The sequence below is a fragment of the Fundulus heteroclitus genome, chromosome 5 (assembly GCF_011125445.2).
Source record: "Fundulus heteroclitus isolate FHET01 chromosome 5, MU-UCD_Fhet_4.1, whole genome shotgun sequence".
Classification (NCBI taxonomy): domain Eukaryota; kingdom Metazoa; phylum Chordata; class Actinopteri; order Cyprinodontiformes; family Fundulidae; genus Fundulus; species Fundulus heteroclitus.
The window spans coordinates 33,957,162-33,978,604 of NC_046365.1; the positions used below are offsets into that span (position 1 = coordinate 33,957,162).

Sequence of the window (21,443 nt, forward strand, 5' to 3'; positions counted from 1 at the left end):
AAAATTCTGTGTTTATGACGTTTCTGATTTCTGGTATTTATAACAACGTTGCCAACAGGAGATGCTCCCATTGTAACTGTACTTACTAAAGCCCCGACTGTGTGTTATAAAGTCACAACAGAAATGATAAATTCAGCTGAAACCTATCCTTGAACCCAGTCCAGAGTAGATGGAAACATTGAGCACCGTTCAAAATGCCACGCCCTTGAAATATGACAACATACCAAGAATTGCATCAAGGCAGCCACTGTCAAATGAAATATTGCACAGATTGATATTGCAATGAAAATTGTGCAGCTCTGGTGAGCCCTGGTAGACCCTTCCAGCAGGTACAGCGAGCTAAATTTACTGCACAAGTCAAGTGAAGGGTAGAGTGGTCTGGGAGGTAAGCATTGCAACTTGGAGTTTTACACATTTACCATCAACATTTCGATGGGTTTAAGGTATCCTAGCCTATTCTTTAGACCAGCTTGTTTCTAAGACTAGCACCTGTTTAGCACTAAAACAATAGCGAACAACATATTTCTCTGGCTGTTTCATTCTCCTTTTATTTAATTGCTCCTGCCTCCAGCTTGGTTACATATTTGGTAGGAAATGCCACCATATTTCTGTTCCAAGTGAAGCATTATTTAGTTTCTTTGAGCATGGGACTTTATCTGGTGAGGTGTGAGCTATGAATGTTTTTTTTTTATTTATTTTTTTTATTTTAAAGAAAAAAGCAAGTAGTTATTGAGTTTTCGTCTTGTCAGTATGATTTTCGGTACTAAGAAGAAAAAGAGATGAGTTTTGGTAGTTTTGGTGAAATGGGACTGCAGTCTGCAGCAACAGGTTGGGGAGGGGGAGCTCCATATCACTCTCAGCTCCGTACATTTGAACGACGGCATGAACCCCGTAAATTTCTGGCAACTTACTCTGGTATCCATGTTAAAAACGCTTCAAACCGTGAAGTGGGCACGATGGGAAATTTTTTAGCAGTTTTAAATAAGAACTTTTTAAAACTTTGGTATTTTTTTTGGATACCGTGACCTTGGAAACAAGCCAGTGCCTATACTCAACACATAATGCCACAGTTAGAGATTCATGAAGTTATTTTATTGGTAAAACAAATATAAAAGCAATATTGGATGCATTTTTGGCAACAGGACAAGAGATGCACCAATCAATCCAGCCAGAAACCTGATTTTTTTACCCCTTTTAGTTAATCTACCAGTGAAGGATAAAAAAATAAACAGATATAACAAAACAGATAAATCTAATTCATATAGGCCCAGTTTAGAATGAGAGAAAGCATGATAACTGCAGGTGTGGACTTAATAGCCTGGACTAAACTGATACTAGACACTTTAAAACACATTTTAAGGTTTGTGAAAACTTTGTGATAATTAGTGATATTTTATTATATTTGTCTCATTAGCCGGATGTGACTTTGTTTGCACTAAAGACCTCATCTTATTAATTTTTAGCAGTTTTAAAAGAAGAACTTCTTAAACTTCGGTATTTCTTTTGGATACCAGACCTTGGAAACAAGCCAGTGCCTATACTCAAAACACATAACAGGGATTCTTTAACCGCACAGTTAGAGATTCATGAAGTTATTCTATTGGTGAACAAATATAAAACGGATCTTGGATGCATTTTTGGCAACAGGACAAGAGATGCACCAATCAATCAGCCAGAAACCTGATTTTTTTTTTTTACCTTTTTGGTTAAATCTACCAGTGAAGATAAAAAAATAACATATATCCGATAAATCTCATTCACATAGGACCAGTTTAGAATTAGAGTAAGCATGAAAAGGGCAGTGTGTGGACTTAATTAGCCTGGACCTAAACTGATACTAGACACTTTAAACACATTTTAAGGTTTGTGAAAACTTTGTGATAATTATATTTTATTATATTTTGTCTCATTAGCCGGATGTGACTTTGTTGCACTGAAGACCTCATCTTATTCATGAAAAAAATTATCTTCTGCTGCAGCCTTCTTATTTCTAAAGGTATATAAATATGGGACAAATATGGGTCATACAGCAACGGACGCACTAGTTAAGTGACATCGCTCCCACCTAAATTTCCTGTAATCCCAAACATTAACTTGTGTAACTTTGACAGCACAAACAACCACCTAAATGACCCCCCCCCCCAACCCCCCAAAAAAAAAAAAAAAAAAACCTGCCACGCTGCTGCTCTGAACTTCATTAGCATTCTATTAATAACACAAACACATGACTAACACCCAAAGTGTGAAGTGTGTTTCGGAGCCTGTTTGCCTGCGACTGTGTGCGTGCAGGGTGTTTGGGTTTGTGTGTTTGCGGAGGCAACAATCCTCCAGCAGGGAGACCTGGCTTACTGTTTAATTATTCAAACACAAACCTGTGCACTAACACACACACACACATTTCAACCTCCCTCCAACACACCCTGTCTCCTCGCCTCCCTGCATCCATAGCTCACAGTTTGAATCCTTCTGTCCGGCACCCTCACGTGCCACCACGGCCCTCCTCTTCCTCGTCGTCTTCCATCCTCTACCCCCCCCTGTTCCCTTTGTCAGTGTGCAACGGCCTGAGCCCTCGGTGCTGATCCGTTCTGGCATTTGAGGAGAAGAAGCATTTTTCTTTTTCCATGGCACTGTGTCGCCGATGCTCATCACAGAGAAGCGAGGGGAGGTGAAGGCAGAGCAGGGAGGAAAGTAGGTGACAGAAGAGGAGGAAGAGGAGGAAGGGGTGGGGTGGTAAGGGGTTTGCTTCTGGGGAGATGGGAGAGGAGGAGAGCAGTTTTCAAGGCTGTAATTGAAATCTAATTATCACCTCAAGTCCCAGCTGAATCCATGTTAGGAGCCCGCTCACGCTCCATGAAAATGTCCGCACGTGTACCCTTACAATCGGCACATTTATTCCCGCTAACATCTGGCGTCTTCACACACCAATAATCCCCCTCCATGTCCCAGAGCAGCACAGGACCTTCCACCTCTCCCACATGTGCCCCCCCCCCCCCCCTCACACCCCCCTTCACACCCCCTGCTGTGGGCAGGACATATATGTATGTTTCTGTGCATTCATGCGGATGCAAACACAAACGCCTAATCGCAGAGGACAGAGTGGCGAGCTCGCCTAATTTCTAATTGCATCCTGATGATGACTGCTCTCACACATGTGCAACGTCATCACTATCGCATTGTCAACGTCAAAGCACAAAAACACACACACACACAGACAGACACACACAGACAGATGCATGCGTGCAGGGAAGAGCGCACACACCCACACAAACACTGTGAAACATTTAGGTTAGAAGGCATTACATTGAGCTTGTACTGTCCTGACCTGGAAATGACGCGGGCGCGCGCGTGTGTGTCTGTGTGTGTGTGTCATGGACAGGAGGATGGGAGATGGATGGATACTAACTAGCTTTTCCTGGCCGCGGTCTCTGCAGAAGCCGCTGAGCTGTCAGCAGGTCCTCGGTCTTCACGGCCTGGAGCAAGCTCCCCTGGTCCTTCCCCATGTCCCCTCACGTCCCCCCACCCCCCGGTCCACTCGGTCAAGCTCTCTTCCCTCCCTTGAGCGCCCCCTCTCTCTCCTCCGTTAATCCGCCGCACATCCTGCCGCCGCTCCCTGGCCTCCCCGCTGGACCTTGCAGCTGGCGGATGTTTGGACGGATGGATGGATGGATGATGGATGCTGCTGCGCTGGAGGTGTGATGCTCCCGGTTCGGCCACAGCCTCCAGCGCGCGTCGCTGTCGCACCTCCACCGGGCGAGGAACGCGGATCGCACAGACTGTAACCCCCGTGACGACTTCACTTCGTGCGTCCCGTGCGTTGGAAATACGGCGGCGGAGCGTCAGCGCCCTCGTGTACCTTCGGGTCAGAACCGCACCCCCCCTCCCTCCCCAACCACGCGCCGCTCCGAAACCTTCACGAGCCCCCGTGCGGCCCGTGGACGTTTGTTTGACGTGTCGCCGCCGCACGCCGCACGCCGCCGCCTTCAGTCCCCGCGCCGCGATTGACCAGCTTGCGCCACGTCCACGCACGCGCACTGACACAGCAAACCACCACAGTATTTATTGCGCTGGCGTGTCAGTCCGGTTGCGCTGCTGCAGCACAAGTTGGGACAAATCCTTGAATCGGATGAAAGCCCGGCCAGGCGCGTGCATTCACAGCGCGCGACTGACTGTGGGAAGGGTTCTGGGTCACCTTCTTCAGCTAAACAGGTCAAGTTGTATGATTTAGCGACAGCACAGTGGCACCAATTATACCGGGTACCCGATGTGCCAAAAATAAATACATAAAAATAAAAAAATAAAAAAGTATACATACAGGTGAGTCCTGATAAACAATCAGTTTATTAAACGTGTTTATTCAAAAACAATTGAGACTCATATATTATACAAAATCATTAGATAGTGATATAATTATGACTTACAACTAATAAAAAACTAACTTTTCAGTTTGCCTGAAACTTTAAAAGTTTCATTATGCCGCACGGTCTCCACATTCTTCATGCCTATTCCTTGATGTTTAAATGTTTGGGTTTCTTTATATTCCTTTTTTTTCTGTTCATATTCTCTATAATCTATAAACACCTGTCTCTGCCTCACTTTTCCTTCACACATCCCTCAGTATCTAAACCCCCTGGTTTTCATTTTATTTAATTTTTTTTCCATTGTCTTCATGCCTTCTGATTGCTTTGTTGCTCAGCCAGTTTTTGTCCCCCCTTGTTCGTTGTCATTGATTGTTTCCCTTCCCTGTTCCTGTTTTGTCTATTGTAAACTTTTCTTGATTTTATCACTAAATATCTACACTTACTGATTTGTCTGCATTTGAGTCCTTTCTCAGCCAAAAAATCCTGACATTATACAGTAAAAGAAAGCTATTTTGACCCATAGATATTGTGTTATCGCCTAGAAAATCATTGAGTACAGCTACAACATTGAGAGTTGCACAGCTGACAGTTAGCCAAAAAATGTTTAGCCACAAAGATGCAATTACTAATGAACCCGGCTGTTCACAGAGTTCTGTATCCAAGCAAATTAATGGAAAGTTTAGTGGAAGGAAAAAGTGTGGTAGAAATAGGTCCACAAGCACTAGTGACAACAGCAGCCTTCTAAAGTTGTCAAAAATAATCAATACCTCGATATAATCAACACTAAAATTTTAGTATCAAAATCAACATAAACTGACCCGTTCACATTTCTTCAAATTGATGAAATAACAGAGGCTCTCTCTGCTTCCTGCAGCCGCTCATCTCAACAATAATCTGCTGCTGGAAGTTTTAACCACTGACAGTACGAAGCATATGTTTGAGAGTAGCGTAAAAAGGTCAGTGACCCGCTGAAGTCTGCATCTGCCTGTTTCTGCCCTGTTCTCCCCGGCTTCTCCTAAATCCCAGACATTCACTATCTGCATAGTAACACCAGAGCATTTGGCCTTGTGTGTGTCCTTGTGTCTCCAGTCCCAGTTGGCGTCAGGCTATAGTGGCCCCAGAATAATATTCCCTTAACAGCTAATAACAACCAATATGCAAACCAATCTGCATTTGGTTCCTTCCTCAGCCAAAATCCTGACATTGTACAGTAAAAGAAAGTAATTTTAACCAATAAGTCCCTCCATTACTCCTCCGTTTAGCTGTGAAGACATTGGAGGCGAATGTGGGTGATTACACAAGTTGTGGTGGAGCAAAACTGAAACTGAGTAGTAGAGCAGAAAAAAGTAGGAAGCCGTAGCAATCAACCCTGCTGCTGTGGTTCATCCCTAAAGAAAATATTAATATTACAAAATGACTAGAAAGACAGAAACTGCGCAGAGCTGCTACTGAATAACCAGATCCTTAGTTTTACTGTAAATATAAATTTGGTATCCACCAGATCCGTATTTTTTTTTTTTCATAAAATCATAATTGTCCCTCAGTTGTAAAATGTATCTGTATCCTCAGCTAATTGACAGGTAAATTAAAGCACACAGTGGCAGATTAGAAATGCACACTTATAATAAAATAATTGCATGATGATAACTTCCATCAAGTATATTAACACATACTATTAGTGTTATCTGCTCTACTGTGTTATCAAACAGGCAAGTGACACCTAAATTATATATTTTTTTTCTAGAGGAGGGCTGAAAATATGGAGGACCAACACTGACAGAATTAAAAATGAAAGTGGAAATATGTAAATTGCCCATTAACTAAACCAATTAACTTAAAATGTACAAATTACCAATAATTGAATGTAATTTTATGTGACTGTTAAAAAAATATCCAAATTATTTACCACATGTTTTACCATTTAGTTGCCCTTCACATATTTTGTCCTCTATTTATTTCCCACATATTTATTTAAGCACCTATAAATCACTTAGAGCAGTTGTGTAGTGATACATTTATTGAGACATTTATGTGTTTTTTGCTTTATTTTTTAATTCCTTCTGTTTCAATCCTGCATAGAATTGCCCCCTACTTTTTTGCACTAATCAAAAAAATTAAGTTAAGTTTGTCATGTAAAAAACAAAAAATTTGCACTTAAACCATGAAAAACCGGTGCTTTAAAAAATTTTTTGCCGCGGTATTGAAAATGGTATCGAGTATTTTTCTTAGTATTGAAATCGAGTTTGAAATTTTTTGCATCGTTACAAACCTGCAGCCTTTGGAGGATTTTAAAGTTGTGGCCATTAAATAATTGGGGGAAGGCGTGCGCTGCAGGTGGAGTCAGCGCTTCAAGAGCTATCAAACGCAGAAGTATCCATTACCAACTACCTTTGTAGGTGTGTTAAGCCACTCCTAAGACATTGTTCTCTTTTCAGGTGAAAGTGAATTTACAATTTCTTTTGGGGGAAAATGATCAGAATAAAGAGAAATAAAGGGTTTAAAACAGCTACCTCTGTGTAATTAATCTATATAATGTGTTTCAGTTGGTGAACTGAGTTACTCAAGTAAATGTCATGTCCAGCGTCATGGCATGCAGAATGGTGCTGTGTCCTGTAGAAAGGGGGAAGAAGAATAACAAGGACAGAGTGCGAGGAAGAGAGAGAGGACAGAGACACAAAGAAAATATATATATATATATACAAAAATTACAAAACCTGACAGCCAACTGCTACAAATAAGTCCTCCTGCAGCCACCATGGAGAAACCAGGGAAAGACAACCACAAACATGCCTATGCAAGTTCTCAGTTATCCGGGTCATTGCTACAGCAAACAGGCTTAAATCGGAGGCAACCGGACTTTCGTTCAGTTGTTTCTGAAAACGTTTTGACACCTATCCTGGAGTTTTTGCCAGTTGTAGTGGCTCGCACTTGAGTAACCTGTAGTTGGTGCGCTGCTGTTTCTAAGGACATGGAGGCCCATCCTCCCAGGCGCATTCACAGTCGGATGCAAATCAATGACCCACCCGCCGCTGTCCAACCACAAACACCTGCAAAGGGACAAAACGGACAAAAACCAAACAAAACACAGACAACATCAACATCAACACCAGCAGCAAGGATATGGAGGATAAAAAATTAAAAATAATGGCGAGAACTACAGGGCAGCACTACTGTACTATGAGTACTATGAACTACAGTATTGTGAGCGCATAGACGTGTGTGTGAACGTGCAAAAATATGTCGTGTAGACCTTACATGGATTGCATTCAATGATGGGTGCAGACGACCGTCACCATCCACCCTCCAGGCACAGAGCACAGAGGCCGGGCAGCCCCCCCACTGGGACTACATGCATCCACCCTGAGGAGAGCAAAAACAGAGCCTGAGGCAGACGCCCCCCAGCCTACCTACTCCGTCAGACCAAGCGCAAATCCAGAGCCCTGCACGCCAATAATATCCAAATTTATTGAGTAGGACTCTGAATTGCTCTTGACTTAAACTGTGCCAGGGGGATTATATCAACCTGATAAGGTTAATGAGAAGGATGAAATGAGGACCAGATAAGCGTGCGTGCACGTGTGTATTCTTGGTGCTAATTTAAGTCTAAAGGGGCCATTCTCAGTCGGATTTAGGACAGGACAAGGAACAGACGACTGGAAAGTGGATTTTAAAACAACGTACAAGCCGCAGAGTGTGTGTGCAGACACGCACTGCACAGAGCTGAAAAGGATATCTGATGTAAAGGGCAGAAAGGTTTTCTGTTGGCAGTCAGCTGAATGCAGGGCAGGATTAACCCAGTAATGAGAGCACAGGGTTACCCAATGATCTGATACACTGACTGCACAGAAGCAGATATGGTGGAGTATGGTGGATATGGGGAGTGGTGGCCTAGAGGTTGGAGCAGCGAGCTTGTGCTCTGAAAAGGTTGCAAGTACCCGGTTTGATCCCCACAGCCTGCACTCTGGGTCCCTGAGCAAGACCCTTAACCCCCGATTGCTCCCAAGGCGCCACACAGTGGCAGCCCACTGCTCCCCAAGGGGATGGGTTAAGATTATATGTACTCTTTACCATGTTTATTAATGTGAGACAGATTCAACCTCCGCCTCAAATTTACAGAAAACACACCTGCAGCTCCTTCCAATGGTAAACAGAAGTTTTTCTGCTTTTTAGCACATTACAGCCACACAGTTTAATGGGGGCATTACGTTAATTGGGTTTACTTAATGGAGCAACACAAAGAGAAGAACAATGTAATAAAGTGGGGATGTTGCATCACATTCAGAAACTTTAATAAATACGTAAAAGCTTTGGCTGCCCCTAAAGGCATATTTTTTATAATAATAATAATAGAACTTTATTGATCTCACAATGGAGAAATTCACTTCTGCATCTTAACCCATCCCCTTGGGGAGCAGTGGGCTGCCACTGTGTGGCGCCTGGGGAGCAACTGGGGGTTAAGGGTTTTGCTCAGGGACCCAGAATGGCAGCTTGTGGGAGTTGAACTCAGAACCTCTGGGATCGAAGCTACCACTCCCCCCTTACAGGCGTTAAACAATACTGCATATTTTTCAGTGATGTTATCAAAGGCGTTGGTTGTTTGTCTCTGTGATAGTTTTTCTGGTTGTTCACTAGTTCTTTCTATATCTCTTTTTCTGCAGGCGTGGAAGCAGACTCTAAAGATGTTATCTTGTACTCTTTTTCCTCTGCTCTATCTTTGCCTCCTTATCTCGCTTTTAACGCTTTGCCTCACATGTCTCTCTTCCTTTCTTTCTCTTTTGCCTTTCTGTTTCCATTTCAATTGAATATGAAATAATCCCAAAATAATATCCAGTAAAGTTTTTTTTGCCTCAGTATAAAGCAGAGCACTATAGATAAAGCAGTAATGCTCCACTTGTGAAGGTAAATCTGTTGGGCTCTCTTTGGCACAAAGGAAGCAATTCTGAGTGTTACACTGCCAGAAAGGATAAAATAAAACAATAAAAAATTTTAATAAAATTAATTAAAATATCTGAAAAGTGTGGTGTTATACTATAGACCTGTTCTCGGACTCCCCTGGTTCTTTTATCTGATAATGTGGTGTTTCTATTGTAGACATCTGTAGTAATAAAAAGACTCTTTAAACCGTAACTATATTTTACCGTATTTAATCTAACAGACAGAGGAATGTTTACAGATTCAGTACTGGGTTCTCACAACAACGCCACCTGAGAACCCTGTTTGTTCTCACAAACAGATATTAAATGCCAAGCATGTGTCCACCCATTCAGGGGCGTTCCCAGTATGATATCAGCGTTCCGTTTATGACATTGTTGGAGAAGATCATGCAGTAATGCAGACGTCCTTGCTGACACATAAAACCCATAACAGTCATTCTGTCCAGTCCAAGTATGTCAGGCACTTTGCCTTCAGAGTCTGTTTATCTGTAATTTATATGGTAACCAAAATGCATTTTTATTCAGCGCCTTTATGCTGGCGCCTCTTAAATAAAATCCAGAAAAACGTATTGCCTTCAGAAGTCACTTGTTTAGTGAAGAGTGTAAATTAATCCGCGAAGCATGGTGGCGGCAGCATCGTGGTGTGGGGATGATTGTACGGCAGGGATTGGGGATCTGGTCAGAGTTTACGGGAAGACGGATGGAGCTAAATCCAGGATAATACTACACTGCAAAAACAGAACTAAAAATAAGTTACATTTTCTTGAAATGAGTGTGTTTCTCCTTGATTTGAGCAGGTAAACAACATGATCTGCCAATGGAATGAGTATTTTGATTCCTAAAATAAGATATTTAGATATTCTGCCCTCTAAATAAGATGATGGAGATGAGTTGTTCTTATTTTAAGTGCAAAAATCTTATTCCATTGGCAAATTGTCTTATTTACCAGCTCAAATCAAGGAAAAATGCACTCATTTAAAAAAAATTTGACTTATTTTTTTCTTTCGTTTTTGCTGTGTAGATGAAAGATGGCTAGAAGTAAGGAAGGTTATGAGACTGAGACAAAGGTTTCCATTACAGATTAACTGTAAACATACAGCCAGAGCTTCATTAGAACGCTATAGATCATGTTTATGTGGTAGAATGGCCCAGTCAAAGTCATCGCCCACACTCAGCTGAGAATCTGTAGCATTTCTGAGAAATCACTGTTCACAGGCGCTCTGTTTCAAATATGAGTGACATTGAGCTGTTTTTCAATAAAGTCTGCACAGAAATTTCAAAGCTCTCACTCCGGGAGGAAGAATACTTTCAGATCTTTAATAGTAAAAAGTCAAAACTGTGTATTATTACCTTTACGATTCACACGTAGCCTCTACTTTGTGTTGTTCACAGTTTGTGGCTGTAAGGTAACTGGATGTGAAAGAGTTATAAAGGGTGTGATTGCTCTCACGAGAAGCTGGAAGTGGTGCGGTCCATCAGAGCACAATAGGGTTCAGACCAATGTGCAATGTTAGATTTTTACCACACGTTTAGCCAGAAGCCAAAAAGGTAAATCAAGTTCTCCTCTGAGCAGAGCAGATCCTTTCATATTTTTGCAGTTTTGTCATGATCGTCCCATTTTCAGATGATGGATTAACGCTCATTGTTGGATTGTTTATTACTGTTTTATAACCTCAGAGCAGAGTTGAGTTTAGCCTAAAATAATAATTCCACACAGGGAATGTTATGTTTTCTAATAAGGTGAAATAAACTGGTTGCACTGAATTCTGAACTTTTTAAGAATAGTTTTACTTGTAAAAACTTTCATAATTTTATCTGTCTTCCACTCAATAATCATGTGCTACAAAAAACGGCAAATAAAAATATCTATCTTGTAAATATAAATACAAACAACTTCAATTAAACAGGAAGACATGGTTGCAACCAAGCATCATACAAATCTGGGTACTCTGACTGTCGAGTATTTATCGGATTTACAGCTTGGAGGAAGAAACTGTCTCTGCGGCGGCTGGTTTTAGCAAACAGTGCTATGTAGCGCTAACCCCAACGTAAAAGTCTAACAGTATGCGTGCAGGATGTGTGGGGTCTTAAGAGATGTTAGCTGCCCCTTTCCTGACTAGGGGTGGGTATTGCCAAAGAAGTCACGATTCGATTCGAATCACGATTCACATGACACGATCCGATTCTATCATGATGCATCACGATACTTGAATTATTGCAATGTATCGCGATGCATTGCGATATTTTCACTGAACACTGTTAGAAAAAATACAGCCATTACCAGTGGCTGACTGGCTGTCTATCTAGAAAGTGTCTTCAATTGATACATAACTGAAAGAAACTGAATTCATACATAGCTGTATTTATGGAAACGACTTTTGGAGGTATTGCAATGAAAAAAAAATATTACTGTTACTGGAGTGGACACACTGACAAAAAGCGCTTAGGATTTATAAAACTTAAAATAACAAAATAAGGATAATCACTGCCATTTACATGGCCTCAGTGGTCCTTTAAACCAATGAAGTTGTATTCCACTTGTTTTTGGCTGATGTTCGCCAACCATTCATGCAATTTTATTTTATTCATTTTTTTAAATTAATAATCGATACTTGGCATCAAGAATCGATGCAGTAGATCACGAAAATTAGAATCGCGATGCATCGTCATGACAATTATTTTGCACACCCCTATTTCTGACCCTATACCTGTACAAGTCCTGGTTTGAGGGAAGGTCAGCTCCGATGAGCCGCTCCGCTGACTCCACAGACTCCAAGAGTTTCACAGACGGGTCCGCTGAGGTGCACAGAGAGAAAAGAAGAGGGGAGAGAACACACCCCTGGGGTGCGCCTGTGCTGGTGGGTTTTGTTTGGAAGAAGATGCTGCCCAGCCTCACCTGCTGCTGCCGGTCAGTCAGGAAGCTGCTGATCCAGTGACAGGTGGAGGCCAGCACTGTGAGCAATAACTATATTTTATGTTGGTGGCTCTTATTGGTATAAATTGTATCCTTTTTGCAACTGGAACCCTGATTCCAGGTCTGAGCAGAAAGGATAGGGTATGTATTTCCATTTAGACTCAAATAGCTTAAACTAGTCTGCAAGGGATACCCTGAGATTCACAGAGACTGAAAATATCTTTAAACAAAAACTGAAAACATTATTGTTTATCATAGCTTTTCTTTAAATAGCAGAAGCTTATTTCATCAGCCTATTTGAGCAACTCTAAGGTATTTACTCGCTCTCAATTCTCATTTACTTTCTTTATCTAGACTGCAGAAGTTTTCTTTACATGCATTTCTTGCCTTTTAATGTTTTTCTGTAAAGCACTCAAAAACCTCTACATAAAAACTAAATCAAGGCAAAACTGTGTCCATATGTTTTATTTATCCGGCTGTATGAGTGGTAGAAGGACAAATTAACACAGGATTAAAATTAGCATGATGTATAATAAATATGGATGGTTCATTTATCAAAACAATGCAAACATTTTCAACGATCATGCTCTTGCGATAGCTGCATGTTGTACCAAAATATGCATTTACACAGATACAGGCACATGGAACATTCTTTCAAGTGTGGAGAGTCGAACTTTAAATCGACTAAATCGAAATCGAATGACTCCAAACAGAACAACACAGGCGCGATCTTCGGATTCAGTGCACAATAGCGGTTTGATTCGGCCAAAAATATCATAGACAACCAATCCGAAGTAAGTAGACAGACCGAATAGTACAAAATTCAACACTGAATGCTGAACAGACCTAAACAGGAAAACAAAACTCCTAAATCTTCATGCAAATCTTATTTCAAACAAGGCGTTCACATCAACAAAAAAAGAAGGGGAGCAGATTTCAATGGCAGCACAAATGAAAAACGCTGCTTGAGATATGCGATGAGAACGTAAGGTATGCATTTATTCTTGTAACATTAGCCGCACAGCAACTGCTGTCAGGAACGTGTGGTTAAGCCATAAGTTATTTACCGTGGGACACTTTGAATGTTTTTTTCTTGTTTCCCTGAAACAAAAGGCTAAACATACAGATGAATTATAGTTTTGTTCACAGACCAAGGATTATTAACCCAAAAGGCACTTTCGGCGATGGCGTTTCTCAGCTTCTCCGCATAAACGTAGTAAGATAAGGTCCAATGATGCAACGGGTTGCCTGAAAACATCTTTAATGAAAGATGTACTTGCTTGTGCAAGGATTTTAAATTGAGTGGCGCTACAGCCTTTACATTCACTTGATATATACCTGTTTTTTTATGATGTAAAAAAAAAAGAGGAGACCATGATAAATGATTTCAGAACCCTTTCCACCTTTAATCTGACCTATAAACTGTAACGTTCTGCCATAAAAACTACAATAACATCTTGAAGGGGCAAAATCAAACACTAAAAATAATGTGTTTACCCTTATACTGGTATTTTGTGGAAGCACCTCTTGATTTTGCTACTACACTCTGTCTCTTTGGGTTGGAGTCCATCAGCATTGCAGATATAGAGTAGGAAATATTTGCCCTCTCCTCTTTGCAAACATACAAACCAAAAAGGCTTTTTTTTTGGTTTCCTGATCGTGAGGGCATCTCACAAATCAGATTCAGATGTGGACTCTGGCTGAGCCAATGCAAATCTGTGATCTTCTTCTGGTGAAACTATGCTGATTTGGATGCATGCTTTGGGTCATTGTTGTGTTGAAAGATGAATTCTTTGTGAACTTTATTTAGGGGTTAATCAGAGCCAATTCGAAGAACAGTTAAGCACAGTTCTGCAGGTGCATATTACTCCTAAAAGATTTCAGTTTTGTTTTTTCGATTGTATTCCACAGGGTATGTGTCACATTATAGGTGGAAAAACGTCAGAAATGATTTGTCTCCGTCTTGTTTCTTTTGTCTGATTTTTCATTTTACTATCAAAAATAATCCAATTAAGTGCAGTGTGTACTGTGTAAAAATACAATGATGATGTAAGTTGTGGATGAAATGCTTTCAGTCTCAGAGGTCATTCATTACAAGTGGTACCAAGTTGTCTACAGCGTTATAAAAAAACAAAAAAAAAAAACACAAACAACATTTTTAACTTAGAAATGACATCTAAAGGCAGCAAAAGGCACTATTTCTACAGGTTTGTCTATGTACAGTACGGGTATGCAAAGACGTATGCTTTAACATCAGGGCTGAGTCCACGTAAGGTGCGTATACTTTCGACTCCATGCGTTCGTACGACAGCTCTCCTGCAGATCTGCTTTAGGCGCTCGGGCCGCTGCCTGCGATAGGGCTCCGTCAGCTTGCAGGTGGAGCTGGTGTAAAAGGCGAGCAGAGCGAAGAGCGAAGTGAAAGTCTTTTGGCTGCCGTACAGATTGAAGAGCAGGTTGTTCAGCAGTACGCGGACGCTGGTGGGACCGTCCTCGCTTTGGTAGCTCAGGGTGAAGAAAACATCCGGCTGTCCACTGTCCCTGTGAAAACATGACAACAAGGGCTGTCGCATCACTCTGCAGCTTATGGTGGTTCATTATTTCTATGAGACATGGTAGAGTGGGAACATCCTAAACAATGTCCACAAACTCTAAAAACAACTATTAATTGTCTCCCAAATACTGTAAACCTGTAAGGGTGGAATTTGCACCAGGCTGTGAATGCACCGTTACAAAGCATCTAATGGACTTCAGCAGCAGCAGCACCTTCTGATCAATGCATTTAGACATCTAGACGTGGTGTAGACTGTGCAAGGTATTTGGAAAACGACCCTTGAATTAGAGATGCACCAATCCGATACCCGCATCAGATATCGGCTCCGATATTGACTAATTAGATGGATCGGATAACGGATGATTGATGCCGATCCAGCATTCCGATCCAGTCATTTCTTTTTTTTTTTTTTTTTTTTTTTTACTAATATCATACACAGCAATACAGTTACAGCAATCTAGTCACTTCTATTCTATGTTTGTAACGGAGGTTACACAGAGCACGCACTGAGCAAAGTCTGCTATTTGGAAACAGTTCAAACTTGATACAGCAACAAGTCCCACTGCAACATGCAGCATCTGCAATAGTAAGTTGTGAGGGAGGTGATAAGGTTGGTAAATTCAACACAACGGACTTGAATAAGAACCTCCTAAAGCTCCAGGGTTAAGAAAATGCTAAACTTTTTTAAACAATGTTTATTTCAAGCCTGATACCTTCACTCACTTGGCAAAGTACACGGTTTATTCATTCAACAGTAGCATCGGAAGAGTATCAGGTATTAGCCGATACGCTTAGCCCAGGTATCGGATTGGGAAAAAAAATTGGATCAGTGCATCTCTACCTTCAAAGCACAACATCAACAATCATTGCATAAACAACATGAAATCATGGATCCGTCCTGGCTTTCATCAACTGTTCACAGGCTGGTGGTATCACAGTGTGGGGATATTTCCGTGGCACACTTTGTGGCCCTTGGTAACAATTGAGCACCATTTAAACACCACAATTGAGTTGTTGGAGCCTATTAAGAATTAAATTAATTGATTTATTTTTTGCTAAATTATTAATGTTGGTAGAGCTATTGTTTTTTTGTTTATGTATTGGTTTTGCTTAGACCCTCCTCCTTGTCACTCCGCCTCCTGCTGAGATTAACAAGTAGAAGCAGCTGCTGAGGTAGATCTGATTGTTTAAAGGAGTGAGGAGTGCAACAGTTTTTCTACACACACACATACACACATCACTTAACGTTTATACTTAAATTGTTTTATAAGTCAACTCGGAGAATATTTCTGTTATTTTTATAAGTAAAGAAAACACACCTTTTTGAAACAAGAAAAATCTACGCGAGTGCTTTTTGTTTTGAGTGAGTCGAAAAACCTCCTCCTGCTACTCTGGCAATTTTTGATTTTTTGGAAATTATTTTGATGCAAGAGTAGCCGTAAGATGAGTATTGCTGCTCCATGTCCATCCCTTTATGACCACAGTGTATCCTTCATCTTCGGCTACTTCCAGGAGGATCATGCAACACCTCATAAAACCTAAAATCATCTCAAAGTGGTTTCTTGAATGTGGCGATGAGTTCACTCGCTGTACTCCAATGGTCTCCACCGTCACCAGATCTCAATCTAACAGAGCACCCATGAGTCACGGTGGAGCAGGAGATTCGCATCATGGACATGCTGCAAACAAATCTGTGTGACGATATCTGGAGGGACAGAGGGGGGTAAGAGCTGGAGCAAAACTCTGTCGACTACTTTCAGGATGGAAGGACCATTTTACCCTGTATAACAAAAGGTGCTTCTGAACAGCATTACCAACTATAGCTTTAAAAGATCCAAAAAAAAGAATATTTCTGTTCTGCAAAAATAATTTAAAAACAAATCCAATTATACCAAACTTTAAGTTAAAACATTAGAAATGTGTTTGATTGTTTTATAAGTTTATAAATGTTACTGGTTTTAGATTATTTAGGACATGTTGGTCCTTTATTTATAGTTTAATCAAAGTATCTCTGTGGTCGGTATGTGGCAGGAAGCTCAGATGAAATTTCGCTGCAAAAATACTTTTGGGTTTCTCTACAGGGAAATTCCCTAATATTTTTTTTAAGTTGAACTTCAAATAAAAGACAAATGGACAAGAGGATTCTTGAAGCAACAGTGCCCCTCTCGTTTAAATTCAAGCAACATCTCTGTTTGCTGCTCATGGTACCCTTCAAACTGGTCAGACAAAAAAAAAAACAGCAGTAGAACAAGGATTAAGAAGTGAAAATAAGGTGTAACAGTACCTGAGGAGGAACGTTCCCAGAGGGGTGTGACTGAGTTTTTGGTGTGCTTCCTCCATGGTCAATGGCCCCCAGTAGTAACCGCTTTGGAGCAACTGCAGGTAGGTGAGTTTCACCAGCTGATACTCCGCAGGGCTGGTGAATGGACGGAGGTGCGTGGGCAAGCTGTCAGCGTCAGCTCCTGTCTTGGGCTAAACCAGAACCAGACAGCTAATAAGTGAGACGTATTCTCATGACAGGATTAACAGCGTAATTTACAGTTCCTCTAAAAGAAATAGAAATGCAGAAGTAGGAACGAACAGAGTTGAGTTTAAGATCATATATATATATATATATATATATATATATATATATATATAAATAAATAAAGCAAACATAATATTTTTATAGTCTTTTTATGCCTTTTATGGTCCAGTTTTTGTTTTTGCCAGTTTGGTGGTAAAGCACTGCTTTTAAACTAGAATTGTGAGATTGTAGAAGAGAGAGTATCTGTGGTTAGTTTAAAGAAGGCGAGATGGACAGGATGGATGGACAGGATGGATGGATGGATGGATGGATGGATGGATGGATGGATGGATAGGGATGATAGATGGATATGATGGATGGAGATCATAGATGGATGGATGGATATGATGGATGGATATGATGGATGGATGGATAGATGGATGGATGGATGGATGGATGGATGTATAGGGATGATGGATGGATGGATGGATGGATGGAGATTACAGATGGATGGATATGATGGATGGATGGATGGATGGATGGATGGATGGATGGAGATCATAGATGGATGGATGGATAGGGATGATGGATGGATATGATGGATGGAGATCATAGATGGATGGATGGAGATTACAGATGGATGGATATGATGGATGGATGGATGGATGGATGGATGGATGGAGATCATAGATGGATGGATGGATAGGGATGATGGATGGATATGATGGATGGAGATCATAGATGGATGGATGGATGGATAGATGGATGGATGGATGGATGTATAGGGATGATGGATGGATGGATGGATGGATGGAGATTACAGATGGATGGATATGATGGATGGATGGATGGATGGATAGGGATGATGGATGGATATGATGGATGGATGGATGGATATGATGGATGGATGGATGGATGGATGGATGGATAGATAAGGATGGATGGATGGATGATAGGATGGATGGATAGAGGACAGACGTATAGATGATGGATGGATATGGATGATGGATGGATATGATGGATGGATGGATGGATAGATGGATGGATGGATGGATGGATGGATGGAGATTACAGATGGATGGATAGAAGGATGGACGGATAGATGGATGTAAAAAACTTGTTCTCTGGACTCGTGGACCTGAACCAGATTTGCGATTCTTGCAGAATCCGCCCTGCTAACAGCTAAATCCTGACTTCCATCTCGTTGCACGTTAGAGTCCCTCCCAGCTCTAATCCTAACCTGCTACAGCGCTTCATGGCCTCCATGCAGCCACTGAGGTCATTACTCTCAAACTGTAATGACACGACGTGCATTTTGGCAGAGGCCCACAACAGGGGACAGTAACAATCACAACAGCTATCTGGTCAAAGATTGATCTTCTGCATCTATCAGAAAGCAAGCATTGCGTAACGTCTGGCATGTATGAAGGAAACACTTGGTCGAGTATTTCTTTCATCTGAACTCTGCAGAGTGGATGAAACATCGAGCTTGAAAATCCCCGAATTGCTGCCAACTTTTAAAGCCACGCCTGGCTCTTTCCAAAAAAAAAAAAAAAAAAAAAAAAAAATCCCCTGAAAGGCTGGAGTTTTTCCTGCTGCTGAAGAACTTTCAGCCACACGTTACATTGATGAAGCCCTAAAAATACTCAGAGCTCCGTGTAGTAAGACTGAGATTGTCTAGTTTGGATAATGAAATCTGGACGCTTTGCTTGGTTTTTTCTTCTTTATTTCCTGCTATTTGTACAACTTTATTCAGAACTGGCTGAATGAGAACAAAACAATCACTCTGCTTAATCTTTCGTTACAATGACTTGCAAAACTATTCACCCCCCCGGGATTTTTCTGTTTCTGTTTCCTCACAACCTGGAAGTACTCTAGAACTGTTTGAGAGTTTACACCATTTCACTGCAGGGCGTCACTACAACTGCTAAGACGTATTATTAATTAAAGTACTTCTTGATTCTGAGATAATACAAGTTGCTATATATTAGAAAGTTCATATATTATTATGACCTGAGGAATTTTTAAAAAAATAATTAGATGACAAAGTGGATTTTTAAGGCTTTTTAGCGCAAGGCTCATAAAAAAATATTGCGCCGGGTGTCACGTGAGCGATGACATCATTCGTTGACAAGCGTTGACCTGTTGACATTGCAACAAGTTACTTCCTGGTTGCAAACTCGCTTTCTCAAACACAAATAGACGGATTAAACATGGCTAAAAAGTGTGTGGCTTATGGTTGGTCAAATACCAACAAGGATAACGTCTCCTTACACACATTTCTGTACCCGAAAAGTGCTGTACATCTTTTTCTTTTATGTGCTGTTTTGGCGAATTTCAGCCGCCATAAACGATGCCAGGCAATCGGGCTTTGACGAGTTGTTTCTATGTTTACATCCAAACTGTCAGCCAGAACCGCGATTATAAGCCGCGATTCCAATTATACACCAGCAACCCATTTAGTTTATTCTCCTAAAATGTTTTTCTCAGACTTATCCGAATCGTAACAGAATTGCGTTGTCTTTCGTGTCAAAATCATCACTTTGTGAATCCGCATTTGAACTTGTCGTTGTGTACTCCATTGTACGCTCTGTAGCGTAGCCTGGGCTACATGAACAAACTACGTCATCGTACCACGTGATCCACATTGTGGATTTTCAGCCTAGCGGTCGCCGAGGGACAATTTTTAGTCCTTAAAAAAAACCTTCAACGGCGCAATCACGATCTTAATGCCACATCTTTTGAAAATATGGTCACTAATGCATGTTTTTCCCGAGTTAGTCAATCTCAGAATCAAGAAGTACTTTAATGTGAAGCAAACAAGAAATAGAACAAATGTTGAATTAGAAACACTGACATAAACTGAGGCAAAGTGAGGCCTTCAGTGCTTTAGTTTTCTCCTGGCAAAGTTCCCCGCTGTTCTTTGTTTTCTCCATTGCTCTCACAATGACTCACGGGACTCTCAAAGACTTAGAAAGCGCTTGGCAACCTTTTCCAGACTGATAGATATAAGGGATTTTGTTTTTCACTTAATGAATTTCTTCAGTCAGGGTGTGATGTGCTGCTTTTTGAGCTCTTTTGGCCTCCTTCATGTCGTCTGGATGGCACTATTTAAGTCCATCCCTATATTGACAGCCCTTTCAGTATACTGTCATTGGGTGTGGATAGTGAAACTGAACCAAACGATGTGGTTAACTACTATTAATAATTAGTTTATCAAGAGTAAGGGTGTGGTGGTGATACATTTTTCACACTTTCAGAAAAGGGTGGTTTGGACCTCCTTTTTACCTCAATAATAAATTAAATCATCGTTTAAAAACTGCCTTTTGCATTTCTTCAAGTTGTCTGTAGCTGATGTCAAAGTAAACTTGATGATCTGAAGCATTTAAGTGCAGAAACTGGATAAATCCAAAAGAGGCAAACATCCTGTATGTAAAGAAAGTATTTTTAAGAGTAGTTTCTTCCTGGTTGGCTAGGGGGTTATTTGTCATATATAATTTGCAAAATAGTTCAGAGTAAAAAAAGTCTATTTGCTACCTGCTACCGAGGACTTCCACGTTTCATTTCAAAGTATTTATAGGTTTTGCTGAGACTTCTTAAAGCTGCACTTTGATCGCTCTATTCAGCTTCTTCTTCAGACCTTCACTACTTTCCCTTTGTTAAAAAACAACAAATACAGCCTTCACGAATCCTTGAATGACTTCCTGCAGTTTATCAAATGGAGAAATCTGAGATACAACTTTTAAACATTAACAGAGTCTTGCTGGAGAAGCACAGACTTTGATTTCTACTTTCACTTTGGACGCAGCCACCTACTGAGCTGAGTGCTTTGGGGCCTTTTTTATAGTTTGTTATGAGAGCCTTTATATTGCTGAAGATAATAAAACAATACAACATTAACAATATTTTCTGCACAGATCTGAACTTTTTTTTTCTTCTTTAGATGATAGTCTGTGCAATCAGGTTCAACGTCCACTCAAATAAACAGAAGAAGCTTTTGGACAAAGACCATCCCACAAAAAATAACAACAGCTGCAAAAGGCATCATCATGCTTAAAATATCCATGTGCATTTTCATTAAATGTTTTTTGTACATACAGTCACACATACAGTGTCTTCAGTCACTACTTATTTCTACTTTGCCTTGAAGGACATAGATTCAATCTGCTGTGCTCATCTG

General features: G+C 40.8%; 1 protein-coding gene across 2 annotated transcripts in view; it reads right to left on the minus strand.

Annotated features, from left to right (window-relative positions):
- The window catches only part of LOC105934071 (suppressor of cytokine signaling 1), a 36,552-nt gene that overhangs the window by 9,049 nt on the left and 6,060 nt on the right, over positions 1-21,443 (minus strand). Inside the window, exons 3-4 of one of the 2 annotated variants that reach the window (XM_036137453.1) lie at positions 17,042-17,229; positions 13,075-14,744 (exon numbers count right to left, since the gene is read on the minus strand). The exons of the other annotated variant lie outside the window; for it this stretch is intronic. Of the exons in view, the coding sequence (XP_035993346.1) occupies positions 14,420-14,744; positions 17,042-17,229 (513 nt within the window). The 3' untranslated portion in view covers positions 13,075-14,419. Of the gene's footprint in view, positions 1-13,074; positions 14,745-17,041; positions 17,230-21,443 lie in introns of those variants that run through there. 2 annotated transcript variants of the gene reach the window in all.